The sequence below is a fragment of the Crassostrea angulata genome, chromosome 5, assembly GCF_025612915.1.
Source record: "Crassostrea angulata isolate pt1a10 chromosome 5, ASM2561291v2, whole genome shotgun sequence".
Lineage (NCBI taxonomy): Eukaryota > Metazoa > Mollusca > Bivalvia > Ostreida > Ostreidae > Magallana > Magallana angulata.
Genome location: NC_069115.1, coordinates 28,984,262 through 28,995,953, shown reverse-complemented (window position 1 = coordinate 28,995,953; position 11,692 = coordinate 28,984,262). Strand labels below are relative to the sequence as shown.

Sequence of the window (11,692 nt, the reverse complement as noted above, 5' to 3'; positions counted from 1 at the left end):
TTATAATTGCGAAACCGAAAGAGCCGAGAAATGAATTTCCGGCTCATACAATTCAAAATTAAGATGATTTAGCAATCAACAGAAAATAAGAAAATTAATCATTGCAATATGATTGTTATTAAAAATCAGTAAACCACGGATATCATAAAAGTTTAAGCGAGTTCACACTTGGTAAATAGCATCAGTTTATTTTTACATTCAGAGTATATTTCCCCTTATGTTTACAACGAAAATCTGCGACGTTTAATTTCCTATCAATACTTTTTGCAAATCCATTCGACATGAGCACAAATATAAACGTCGTCACGTGTTTTGAGTTTATTTATTTTAGCAAGTTAAGGATGACGTTTACTCAGAATGAAAAAAAATTCCACTGATGATAATGAAAAACCAACTATTGAGTGTTATAGATCTTTTATTGTAGTGTTATTTTTCATTTTCAAAAAAGTAGGTCAATGACCTACTTTTTGAGTTAATGGCCATTGTATATTTTTGGAAAATAAAAGGAAAATCACTTAAAATTTTACACTATGATTGAGATTTTCTTAATTGTGAAAATAATACAAATTGCTCAACACTTTTGAAAATGAAATACAATTTATGAATGGCAGTTACACTAAGTTCATACAAAGCATTAAGTTTTCCTTCGCAATTTTTATAAATATTCCAGTCCGAATTTCCTCTATCACTTTTCAAATTTCTACCCATTTTTGATCCAATTTTACAAAAAATTGAATGATGATAATACAAAAACATTTATAGTATTAAACTACTTATATTGATATTATTCTGTTGGCATATAATTTATATGAGGTCAATGATCAAAATTTTGAGATATGGTGTCTTTTTCGTTTTTAAGCATATTTCAATATTTCTTAAATTCATGCCATACGGTTATTATAATGAATGAATGAGGAAAAACTACCAGAAAATATGCAAAATTATATAGACTAAAATATAAAATCTTAACTTTTAATATTAAAGTACTTCCAAAAATGTTTTAGCAGAAAACCAAATCTGCAAAATTTAGTCCGAATTTCCTCTGTTTGGCTAAAAGTCTATTTTTGTTTTGGCATAATTCCATAATATAGTAGAAATATCGAATGTTATGTCAATAATAATTCATTTCACAGATACTTTTTGTGTATAGAACAAATATTACTTATGACATTGAACTTTATAACAATCCGAATTCGAGAACTCAAACCCTGAGTAAACAACACCCTTAAATGAAATGTTCAATTTTATGTAACCAATTTGATATGTACTTTTGAAATAAAATCATTAAATTATATCTATTCCTTAATAAACAAAAAATTCTCTACAAAGTTTCTTGCGCTATTTTTTATAGTCGTGGACGAGAACTAAATATTATGTTAATATATATGGCTGCATGTTCCATGTTTCCCATGAGATTTCCTCTGATTGTGAATATGATTAAGTTGGGGAATAGCTTGGTAGGATGCCACTCGGCTTTCTACTGGTTGCTAATGGAAAACAAACTTAATATAAAAATTACTATTGAGTATAGTATTTCAAGGCTTATTTCAGTGAAACTATAATTATATCATATGGTTCTATTTATCTCTGAAATGACGTTCTGAATTGTAATGCGCAAGGTCACAATAAACGCATGACACAACGTTGCATCACCGTTTTGTCTTTTAAAAAAACCCCAATAAATTCGGATCATTAAATGGGCTGTCTCAAAAGCTCCAATATATAAATCAAATCGTATAAGATGAATAGAACAAACTACTGACAAACAAGTTGAAATAACAGGACTATCAACAGTCTCGTTTGAAGTCATCTTTTCGTAAGTTCTATTGTCATTAGTTTACAACGACCTTGTCAGCTAATACAATCTTCCACTGGGTCGCATGCTGACTGACGTTTTTCATACTAATTGTTCGACTATAATTAATCACCTAATGGTCTACGGACTTTTCGTTTTTCCCTATTACACCAAGGAGCACACGGCGGGTGTGACCGGTCAGTAGAGGATGCTTACTCCTCCTAGGCACCTGATCCTACATGTCCAGATGTCCGTGATTGCTCTGCTCTGGACTATTGATTGAATACCTAATGGTCTACGAATTTTTCTTCGTTTTTCTCGATCATGATATATTCCCCACATTACGACATTTTCCCCGATAATGACATTTTTACCGATAAGACAAAGAGCACACGGCGGGTGTGACCGTTCAGCAGAGGGTGCTTACTCCTCCTAGGCTCCTGATCCTACAACTTTAACAATCATATTGGTATATAGTGTGTTTAGAACTTTAACAATTTTATTTTATTCTGACAACTCAAATAAACAACATCCTTATTTAAGGTTTTTATATACAGAACGTGTCAGATATAGCAAATATCATATGTTATATGTTAGTTGTTATCATTTCGTTAATTATTTTAACAGTTTTAAACGAAGAAGTAGCTTACACAGCATCGATTTTTTAGATTACAGACATTGATGACATTGACCCAAAATTTGACTCTGATTAATTTATTTTTAATATTACCGAGGTAAGAACAAAGTGAAACTAGTTTTAATTAATAACATGAAAACAATGTATGCTTCTTTATCTGGATTATCCTTCGTATAACCAAACTTGGTTCCAAGAAGAACAATGGTATTGACAATATTCCATGATATTCCCTTGTGACCCGTCCACCAATACACGCCACAGACAGAGATACAGGGGTTGGTAGACAGGAAGTATACTATAGATTTTAAGGTCTGTAAAGAGATATACTTTGGATATCACATGTTGGCAATATTTGAGATTTTTTAAACCTCTTATTTGATTGCAGTTTTCTTGCATGTCAACATAGTTATGTTGCATGTTGACAAAACTATCTTGCATGTCAACATCTTTATCTTGTATGTCGACATAATTAATAGTAAAATAACTTGCACACAAGGGGCAAATATATGCCACCATGGTGGCGTATCTCGGCCCCTTGTGTGCAAGTTATTTTTCTAATAAATATGTCGAAATGCAAGATGAATATGTTGACATGCAAGATAATTATGTCAACATGCAACATAACTATGCTGACATGCAAGAAAATTGCAATCAACAATGACATCCAAGATGCGAGATGCTACCTTTTTATGTCGACATGCAACTTATTTATGTTAACGTGCAAGATAAATATGCTGACAGGTAACCGATTTGTGTCAAAATGCAACTTATTCATGTCGACATGCAACTTATTGATGTCAAAATGCAACTTACTTATGTTGACATGCGAGATAAATATGTTGACATGCAACTTATAAGTTGTATGTCAACATAACTAAGTTGCATGTCGACATAAATATGTTGCATGTCAACAAATTTATCCTGAATGTCGACATAAATAAGTTGCATGTCGACATAAATAAGTTGCATGTCGACATAAAGAATTAAGTTGCAGTTTAACATCAATAAGTTGCATGTTGACATCAATAGGAAGCGTATCTAGCATCTTGGATGTCACATGTTGGCGATATTTGAGATTTTTTAAACCTCTTTTTTGATTGCAGTTTTTTTGCATGTCAACATAGTTACGTTGCATGTTGACAAAACTATCTTGCATGTCAACATCTTTATCTTGCATGTCGACATTATTAATACAAAAAAAACTTGCACACAAGGGGCAGATATATGCCACCATAGTAGAATTGTATGCAATAAACTCTAAAACATGGGACATTCAGGAGTAGATGTAAATATTACAAGAACGAAAAAGTGAAAGATATTAATTGTATGTACATGTATAAAGAAATTTATTCAATAGTATTGTTTTTTCAGTTTTCAGCTATGCGCCTTCGCTGATGGTACCTACATCTCGGAATACTAGTGTTATTTGATTATATATACGGATTTAATATAGTTTTTTCTTAGTTTTTATCGATAGTTTTATCGGTTTTTCCCTTAATTTATGACAGATATGATGTTATATTTATCAATTTAAAACCAGAAACAGTTCAATAATTCCAATATGCCAGGTCTAATTTTAGCAAAAATGTAATTCTTGTTAAAACATAAATGTAAGCAACATAATGGATAAAAGTGTTGACAAAAACCATGGAACTTAATGTATATAAGTGTATATAAACAATTTTAAAGGGTTTCTAAGGGCATTTGTGTGTTTAAAATTAATTATTTTTCGTATTTTTATTTTCAGATGACAAAAATACTAGTGGTTGCTTTGCAATCAACGATATATTAGGAAACATTTCAGTGACTTGTTCACTTGATAGAGAGCACAATAGCTATTATAAGCTTATTTTAAAGGTATATTAAAAAAAAGGATGATAAAAAGGAAATAACTCAGTATAGCAGATTGAATTATAACATGTGTTGATGCAATTAGATAATTATAAAATTCATTCAAACTGTTCTCTGTATATAAGCACTTAACTAGTGTTCTTGAGAATAACCAACAAATTACAATTATGCTGTAATAGTCAAGAAATATATCTGCATTGGAATAATCGTTAAAAAAAACCCCACAAACTTACCGTGTCAGCGTGAATTAACCACCTGGTTACTTTTTTAACTCGGAAAATATATCATAATGTTGTGTTTTGTAAATTTTATTGCAATGTGTTTGTTATTCATCTTTAATCGCTTATATTACTACTACGAATAAATGGAAATGATAAGCGATATAACTTTGATTGCAAGAGATACATCTATATATTTAGAGTAAAGAATGTCAACGAAATCTGTGTTTGGATATTGACATCAATGAAGACTTTAGAATACTGTGGAATCATTAGATTTCGTGGTGGCTCAATTTTCGTGGAATTCGTGGGTACCTTGCATCCACGAATTAACATCCTCCACGAATTAATAAATTAGGGTAATAAAGTCATATATCCTTTGTAGGTTTAAGAGAATACACGAAATTTCGTCCCCACGAACCTGTAAAACTTAAGGTATTCGATGTATAACGACCACATTTTGTACCTAATAAATGAATGGCCCGATATTCTTAATCATGATATCATTTTGAAGGTGTTATCAAATAAAAATACTCCACCAAAGGAATTTTCAAAATATTAATTATGGTCCAAGTAATTATACCTTGAATTTTGCATTGAAGTCTATGGGCAACGTATGTTTTAATGAGATATTGTAAAAAGTAACTTAAAATTTGTAAAACTCTCTTGGTTACTGCATGCATAAATGTTCTCTTTATAAAATATGAAATAAAATGAATCATTTACCACAGATATTTTGACGAAATTGAAATTTTCTTTTTTTTGACAAGGGGAGATAACTCTTTAAAAAAAAATTTAAAGTGCAAAATGACCGGTTTCGTATATAATGTCAGTCATGTGAATTTGGTTCATTTTACGTTCATTGTTATCTAGCAATACATATTTAATTGATTTAAAATGATTCAAAATTGTTCAATATCCCTTCATTATACATTGAATACCTTAAGCAATCCACGAAAATTGGCCCCCACGAAATTTAATGATTCCACAGTATAGCAAACGCTTTTGTATTTATTTTCGTCTGAGATGTTTTAAAACAATCTGTGAATATTTTGTCGACTGTCACAGATATCTTTTAAAAAAATCTTTTTTTTTTCAAAATAAGGCATCCCTATTTTTTAAATACGATAAAGTTAAATGTTTCCGCTTGAAAACTATTCTATGAAATGTGATTAAAAGCTTTCAGTTTTATCAGTTTCATTTATCATACTTGTTGTTTTAAAAAGAGATAGTTATTTTGTAGACTGTTAGGTAAACTACTCTTCAAAACTGAAGTCGATTGATAACCTAGACACGCGATGCAACAGGGCGATGAGCATTATAGTGACAATCAAAACAATATTTGATTTTAGCGAAATAATATTCTTTTAGGAGATCAGCGTCGAACAACTGTGTTTGATTGTCAGTGATGCACGAGAAAGTCATAATAAAAATAAAGTTATGCAATTCTACAAAAAAAACAGTAAAAGATGTAAATACTTTTAACACTTGGTGCGAGAAAAAAAACCGAAATACCATGCAACAACATGTTTACATGAAGATTAAAAACCAATGTTTATTATTGCTCACGATTTTTTTAACATGTCTTGAACTATTATAAATATCCCTCGATCAGTTGTACATGCCATTTACAAGATAATCAATGCGAGAATAATGTCTCCGTTGCCAAGTTTCAAACAATTTCTTGCCAAAAATGGCAACAATGGCAAGTACGAAAAAGAATCCAAAACACACTAAGGCTATCAGTCCACCGACCACGGCGGAGGATGGAGCCGTCTGTTCCTCTACGTTGTCAAGGTGACTGTTCGTAACGTTTTTCGTAACACCTGGAAACATACATATCAAATAAAATCCTTTTTGTGCGTTTTTCTTGTACAAATCTTAATTTATCTTTTAATATTTCTGAAGACACTCAAGAAATAAACGGTTTATTTTGTTTTGTTTTAGGTTGTTTTTTTTTTTATTTTATCTTATCATTTTGAAATGAATTTAATATTTTTTTTTCACAGAATATAAACTTATAGATGAAAAGATGAAAGATGAACACCAATCTGATTAAAATCAGATCTTTGATCCGCTCCGACAAATTCTGATATCGCTATCAGAATTTCGGAGCATTACAAAGATCTGATTTTAATCAGATTGGATGAACACACCTTTGTTTTTCATCGTCTTTAACAACTATTATGAAGAAAAGAATTTGCTTTCCGTACAGCAATCGATATAAAATCAAAGCGATCAAAAGTTACCTTCCGTAATATTATGTTGCTTTGTATTGTTTGATTTCATGTTGGTCACATCTGTGGATGTATTCATTAATTGCAGTCCAGACGGATTCGTCGAAATGGTCGATATTGTTGTTGCTAGCTTTATTGTTGATGTCGTTGTCATGGTTGATGATGGTGATGATGATGATGTTGATGATGTTAATGGTGGTGGTGGTGGTGATGATGTTGATGTTAATGATGGTGGTTGTGATGATGATGATGATGATGATGATGATGATGATGATGAGGGGGGCGGTGGTGGTGGAGTTTTGGATGATGTTGTTGTTGTTGTTGTTAGTGATGGTGGTGGAGTTTTTGATGATGATGATGATGATGGTGGTGGTGGTGGTGGTGGTGGTGGTGTTGATGATGATGATGATGATGATGATGATGGAGTTGAGGAAGAGAGTAAACTAACAAACGGTTGTGTTGTTGTTGGAGGGGGTTTGATTTGGAGATTATTGACTACAATGGAAGGCTCTGTGATATTTAAGAGTCGACTTATATCCTCCTCGGACAGCAATTTTGACATTGTTAAATTGGTTTCTTGACCAGCCTCCTCAGTATTGGAATCATTGCTTGGAATGTTGGGATAATCAACATTGACTGAAGCAGTTTGGTTTTGTACGTTGATATTAGAAGCATTTTGTTTCTGTACTAAACCAGATTCTGTTGGGGGTGTCAACGACTTTTGATCTGTTGAGTTTAATAAACTACTTTTGGTTGTTGTCAAAAATACACTTGACGAAAGAGAGGGTGTTGTTGTCGTTGATGTTTTGTGACCATTTGATGAAGGCGAAGCAACTGTTGATGATGCATTTGTCAACGATGACGCCAAAGTCCCTGCTTTTATTAGCCTTGCATTCTGTGCTGCAGTTGTTGTTGTTGTTGTTGTTGTTGTTGTTGTTGTTGTTTGTGATGCAACAGCAGAAGGTGCTGGCAAAGCAGCGCTTCCTTGTTTGTCTGTAACACTGGGTAACGGTGTGACGGTAGTTTTAGCAGCTGTTGTCCCATTCTGATCAGTGTCATCGTGGTTTTTATCGATGATATAAGCCACCTTGTCGTCTTTATCCTCAAATACACATTTCTGATCCGACAAACATGCCAGAAGGACGCAGTTCGTGCTCGATTGATTTATCTTTGCATCATATATCACCACGGTACATGCGTCTGAAGGTAAAATAATTTAAAAAGGCATGATCTTATCTCAAAATAATTTCATTTTATGAAGTAACATATGTGGGTTTTTTATGCTAATATTTTTCTTATCATTCACTTACGCATCAATATAGGATTTACACATGAACTGATTGAGAATAATACCTCAACATTATGATGATTTACTTTTACCATTTTCCCATTACTATGATATTAAAATTAAAATATTCAAGAGTACGTGTAATTCTTTTTTACAATTGACATAAAATCAAATGCCTTTTAATTACATATATCATAATATGAAGTAATAGAATATAATGTGTAAAATCTATGATTGATTGCACAATAATGCAATTTCAAAAACCAGTAGGAACAATCACAATTTTCTAAATATTTTAGGAATTTGCTGACACAGTCCATCGATCCATGCATTGCTATTTTTTCTATGAACGTGAGCCCCCTTAGTGTCTTCGAATAACGAAAATCATACGCCAAAAGTTTCCTTAAAACGAGAGTTCTTACCCTTTAGACAACACGCTTTCTGGCAGTCTTCCTGGCTACTAACTTGAGTCTCTGACAGATACCTTGGGTCGTGGTCATTTTTCATTTGGTCCACGTTGACCCATTGGTTATTCAGAGTGTCTGTGACGTCACAATGATTGGCCATTGCAAGGCTGATGAAGGCGGTAACGGCCAATATGACACCGTATAGTGACGTCATAATGTTAAATGTGGTGTTGGCATTTGATTAATTTCTAACTTGAAACTTTATCTTACTCCTGTTAAAATGTAAAAATAATGTAAATGTAAAGATAAAATAATAAATTTCATTAACATATAACATTAACATATAACATATACTGTGTAGAAACAAAATCAATACGTGGGGCAAACACAAAACAATTCAAGTAAACAAACCTTATCTGAAAAATATGCCTTTCTATAATTTATAGCGAACATATGTGCAGGAAATCACAGAGCATAAAATTGATTGAATAGCCAGAGCTAATAAAAAAAAACTTAAAACATCTCGCTGTCATTAAATGTAAAGAAAAGGGGAAATCAATGAAAGTCGATAGATGTCAGATTATGAAGATACACGATGGGGCTTTCATGTTGATTAGAGAGTCATGACTCAGATACATTTACATTTGTACGGGATAACATATAATGCACATTTCATATTTCTATTATTTACTGTCGCCATATTCGAAAATATAGGTAGCTAATAGTTGGCCGAAAATAGTTCTCGCTTCGCGCTTATGTTTGCCAAGGGTGGGGTAAATGGCCTTGATGGTGCCCGTTGTCCGCAACAATTTTTTTTTTGGCAAATACCTTATTAAATTGTAGCAAAGTTTTATGACATTGTCATATTATATGTTGACATATATATCAATACATGATTGTTTTACTTTGCCGACATTAAAGGCACTAGGTCTTGAGGAAACGTGGCTGCAGAACTGTAGCTCTCATCCCACCCCACCCCCCTCCCCCCACCGAGAGGCACAGGTATGTATTGAACGCTGATTTGGTATTTTTGAGATAACTTGTGAAATTTAAACAATCCGGCTGGATTATCTATATAGTTATCGGTCACGAAAATCTTTTTTTCTGTTTAACTTACTGTTAAAATGCATGAATGTCATTGCCACAAACGATTAATGAAATATATTTACATCTACCAAGTATTATTCCCTCTATTTCTTACGGAAACTTATAGTTAATTCATAGCTCTATAGAAACAGCCAGATTGAAATCTACACGCCCCGTTTATTGATTGGTCGAAATCTACAGCGGCTGAAACTGACAAGAAAGTGACTGGACCAAACTTGACATGCCCAGTTTATCGATTGGTCGAGACCTACAACTACCTAGGAAAAATCACGGACTGCACGAAATAATCATGACGACGTCAGACTCAAAGTCTCACAGGAGACGATTTGGCTGTTTCTTTTAGTTAACGTACTTACGTACATTAGCAGTAATTTAGTAAATTTTACTTACTTCTCATAATCAATTTATCAATTGGCTAAAAGAAAGATGTTAGTATAAACAATAAAATGCTTTCTTTGATGGTTCATTCGGGTAATGAAGGTAGCGATCATTGCAGAAAAAAATTACATAACCATCTAACGCGGGTTATGTATTTTTTCTGCAATGTCTCTACCTTCATATCCCGAATGAATCACCAAAGAAAGCATTTTATTGTTTAATTAAGTATGCCACACGTTAGCAGCAAAATTTGCTGCAAATCAGCAGCAGGGTTTCCATATTTGGAAAATGAAATGTTTGTTGCAAACTTGCAACAAACATCAGTTGCATAGTAAAACTTTAACTCTAAGCTTCCTGCATACTTGCAACTAATGTGAAGACTCTGTCATGTTGTAAGTTTTGAATTTACCAGTTTAAAACATGACAACTTTGTGAAGGATGTCTCCATTCTCTATCTTCATTATCGAAAGTTTGCAGACAACTTACATCAAATATTTGCAGGAGAGCTAGTTTTAGTAATGGAAGCCTTGCACAAAATTAAAATATGTGAGAGATCTTTTTATTTTTAAAAATAGATATAAAAAAAATTAACGTTATTTCCTGACATCAAAAATCGTTTTATGATCTTAAGGGTTCTTGATTTTCTTATCAGAAAATCATTTTTTTAATCAAATACATGTACACTTGTTCCCCATATCTAAATATCAGAAAATGAATTTGTGATGTCCAAAAATGCCTTATTTGATATCAGAAAATAAGTTACCCGGCGAAAAGTTTATGCCATTCAATAAAGATATTTAAAAACATGTAAAGGTTTTGAGTGCTTTTTAATGCAAATGGCTATGCTCAGATAAAATTCCGTGATCACTGTGACGTTTAAGTTATGATATCTAAATATGGAGAAAATATACAACATCTTGCAATTTCTATTACGCATTTTTTAGTAATCATTTCATGTGATGCACACACAACACTGAGAGAGAGAGAGAGAGAGAGAGAGAGAGCTTCTATTATAAAATCATATTTAAATGAACAGAAATAAACACATTCATACTCACCATTTGCTGTCTGTCCTTTTAGTATGATAGGCAAGTTATCGACTGAAACATATACTATATATCTAAATATATAAAGCAATCGAGCATACATGTATTGAGCGGTGGGACACGAGAATAATACTGAGGCAATATAGCACAGCTGTTACCGGGCTCAGAGAAAGACCAACTCCAGGTGATGCACAATAGCCAGTTATTGGGGGTCTTCAGATAAAAATATGATTTGGTTTTTTCTTTCTGTACAAAGCTCTTGGCCTTGTGCATGTAATTAAGACTTAATGTTTGAAATGAGTCATACGTGAGGTAAATATGCTTATATGGATGTCCAATAGTCAATTCTAGATGGAAAAAAACGAATAAATTCTGAAATTGTTGTCCTTTTTTTATTGCGTAGTCAATATGGACTTCGCAATGTAAATTGCGGGTTCTATTGATCATTTTAGGTACGTTGATCTTTATTTTAGATATCATCTTTAATAGTTGCACGATTGGTTGATAGCGATTAATGGTTTTGATGCAACGTCAAATGAAACCTTCAACGCTTGATTAATATTTTTACTGTGCAGATGCATTCTTCATCATATCTTTTTAATTCCTCCAGATTTTCTTAATTTTTCGTCCGATAACCCCGGCAGGGCAAATGTCAGTTGATCAAAGCACAGAGATGCCTCTCACAACTCATATTTGTTGAACTATAATTTATACTGGGTAATGCAATA

At 32.6% G+C, this 11,692-nt stretch overlaps 1 protein-coding gene across 1 annotated transcript; it reads right to left on the bottom strand.

The window, feature by feature from the left end:
• Positions 1-5,842: 5,842 nt before the first annotated feature.
• Positions 5,843-11,080, bottom strand: LOC128182805 (uncharacterized protein DDB_G0271670-like). Its single transcript, XM_052851558.1, has 4 exons — positions 10,977-11,080; positions 8,449-8,705; positions 6,751-7,938; positions 5,843-6,327 (listed from the first exon to the last, which is right to left on the bottom strand). Exons 2-4 carry the CDS (start codon positions 8,645-8,647, stop codon positions 6,113-6,115), a joined length of 1,602 nt encoding a protein of 533 aa, XP_052707518.1. The 5' UTR covers positions 8,648-8,705; positions 10,977-11,080; the 3' UTR covers positions 5,843-6,112.
• Positions 11,081-11,692: the final 612 nt, after the last annotated feature.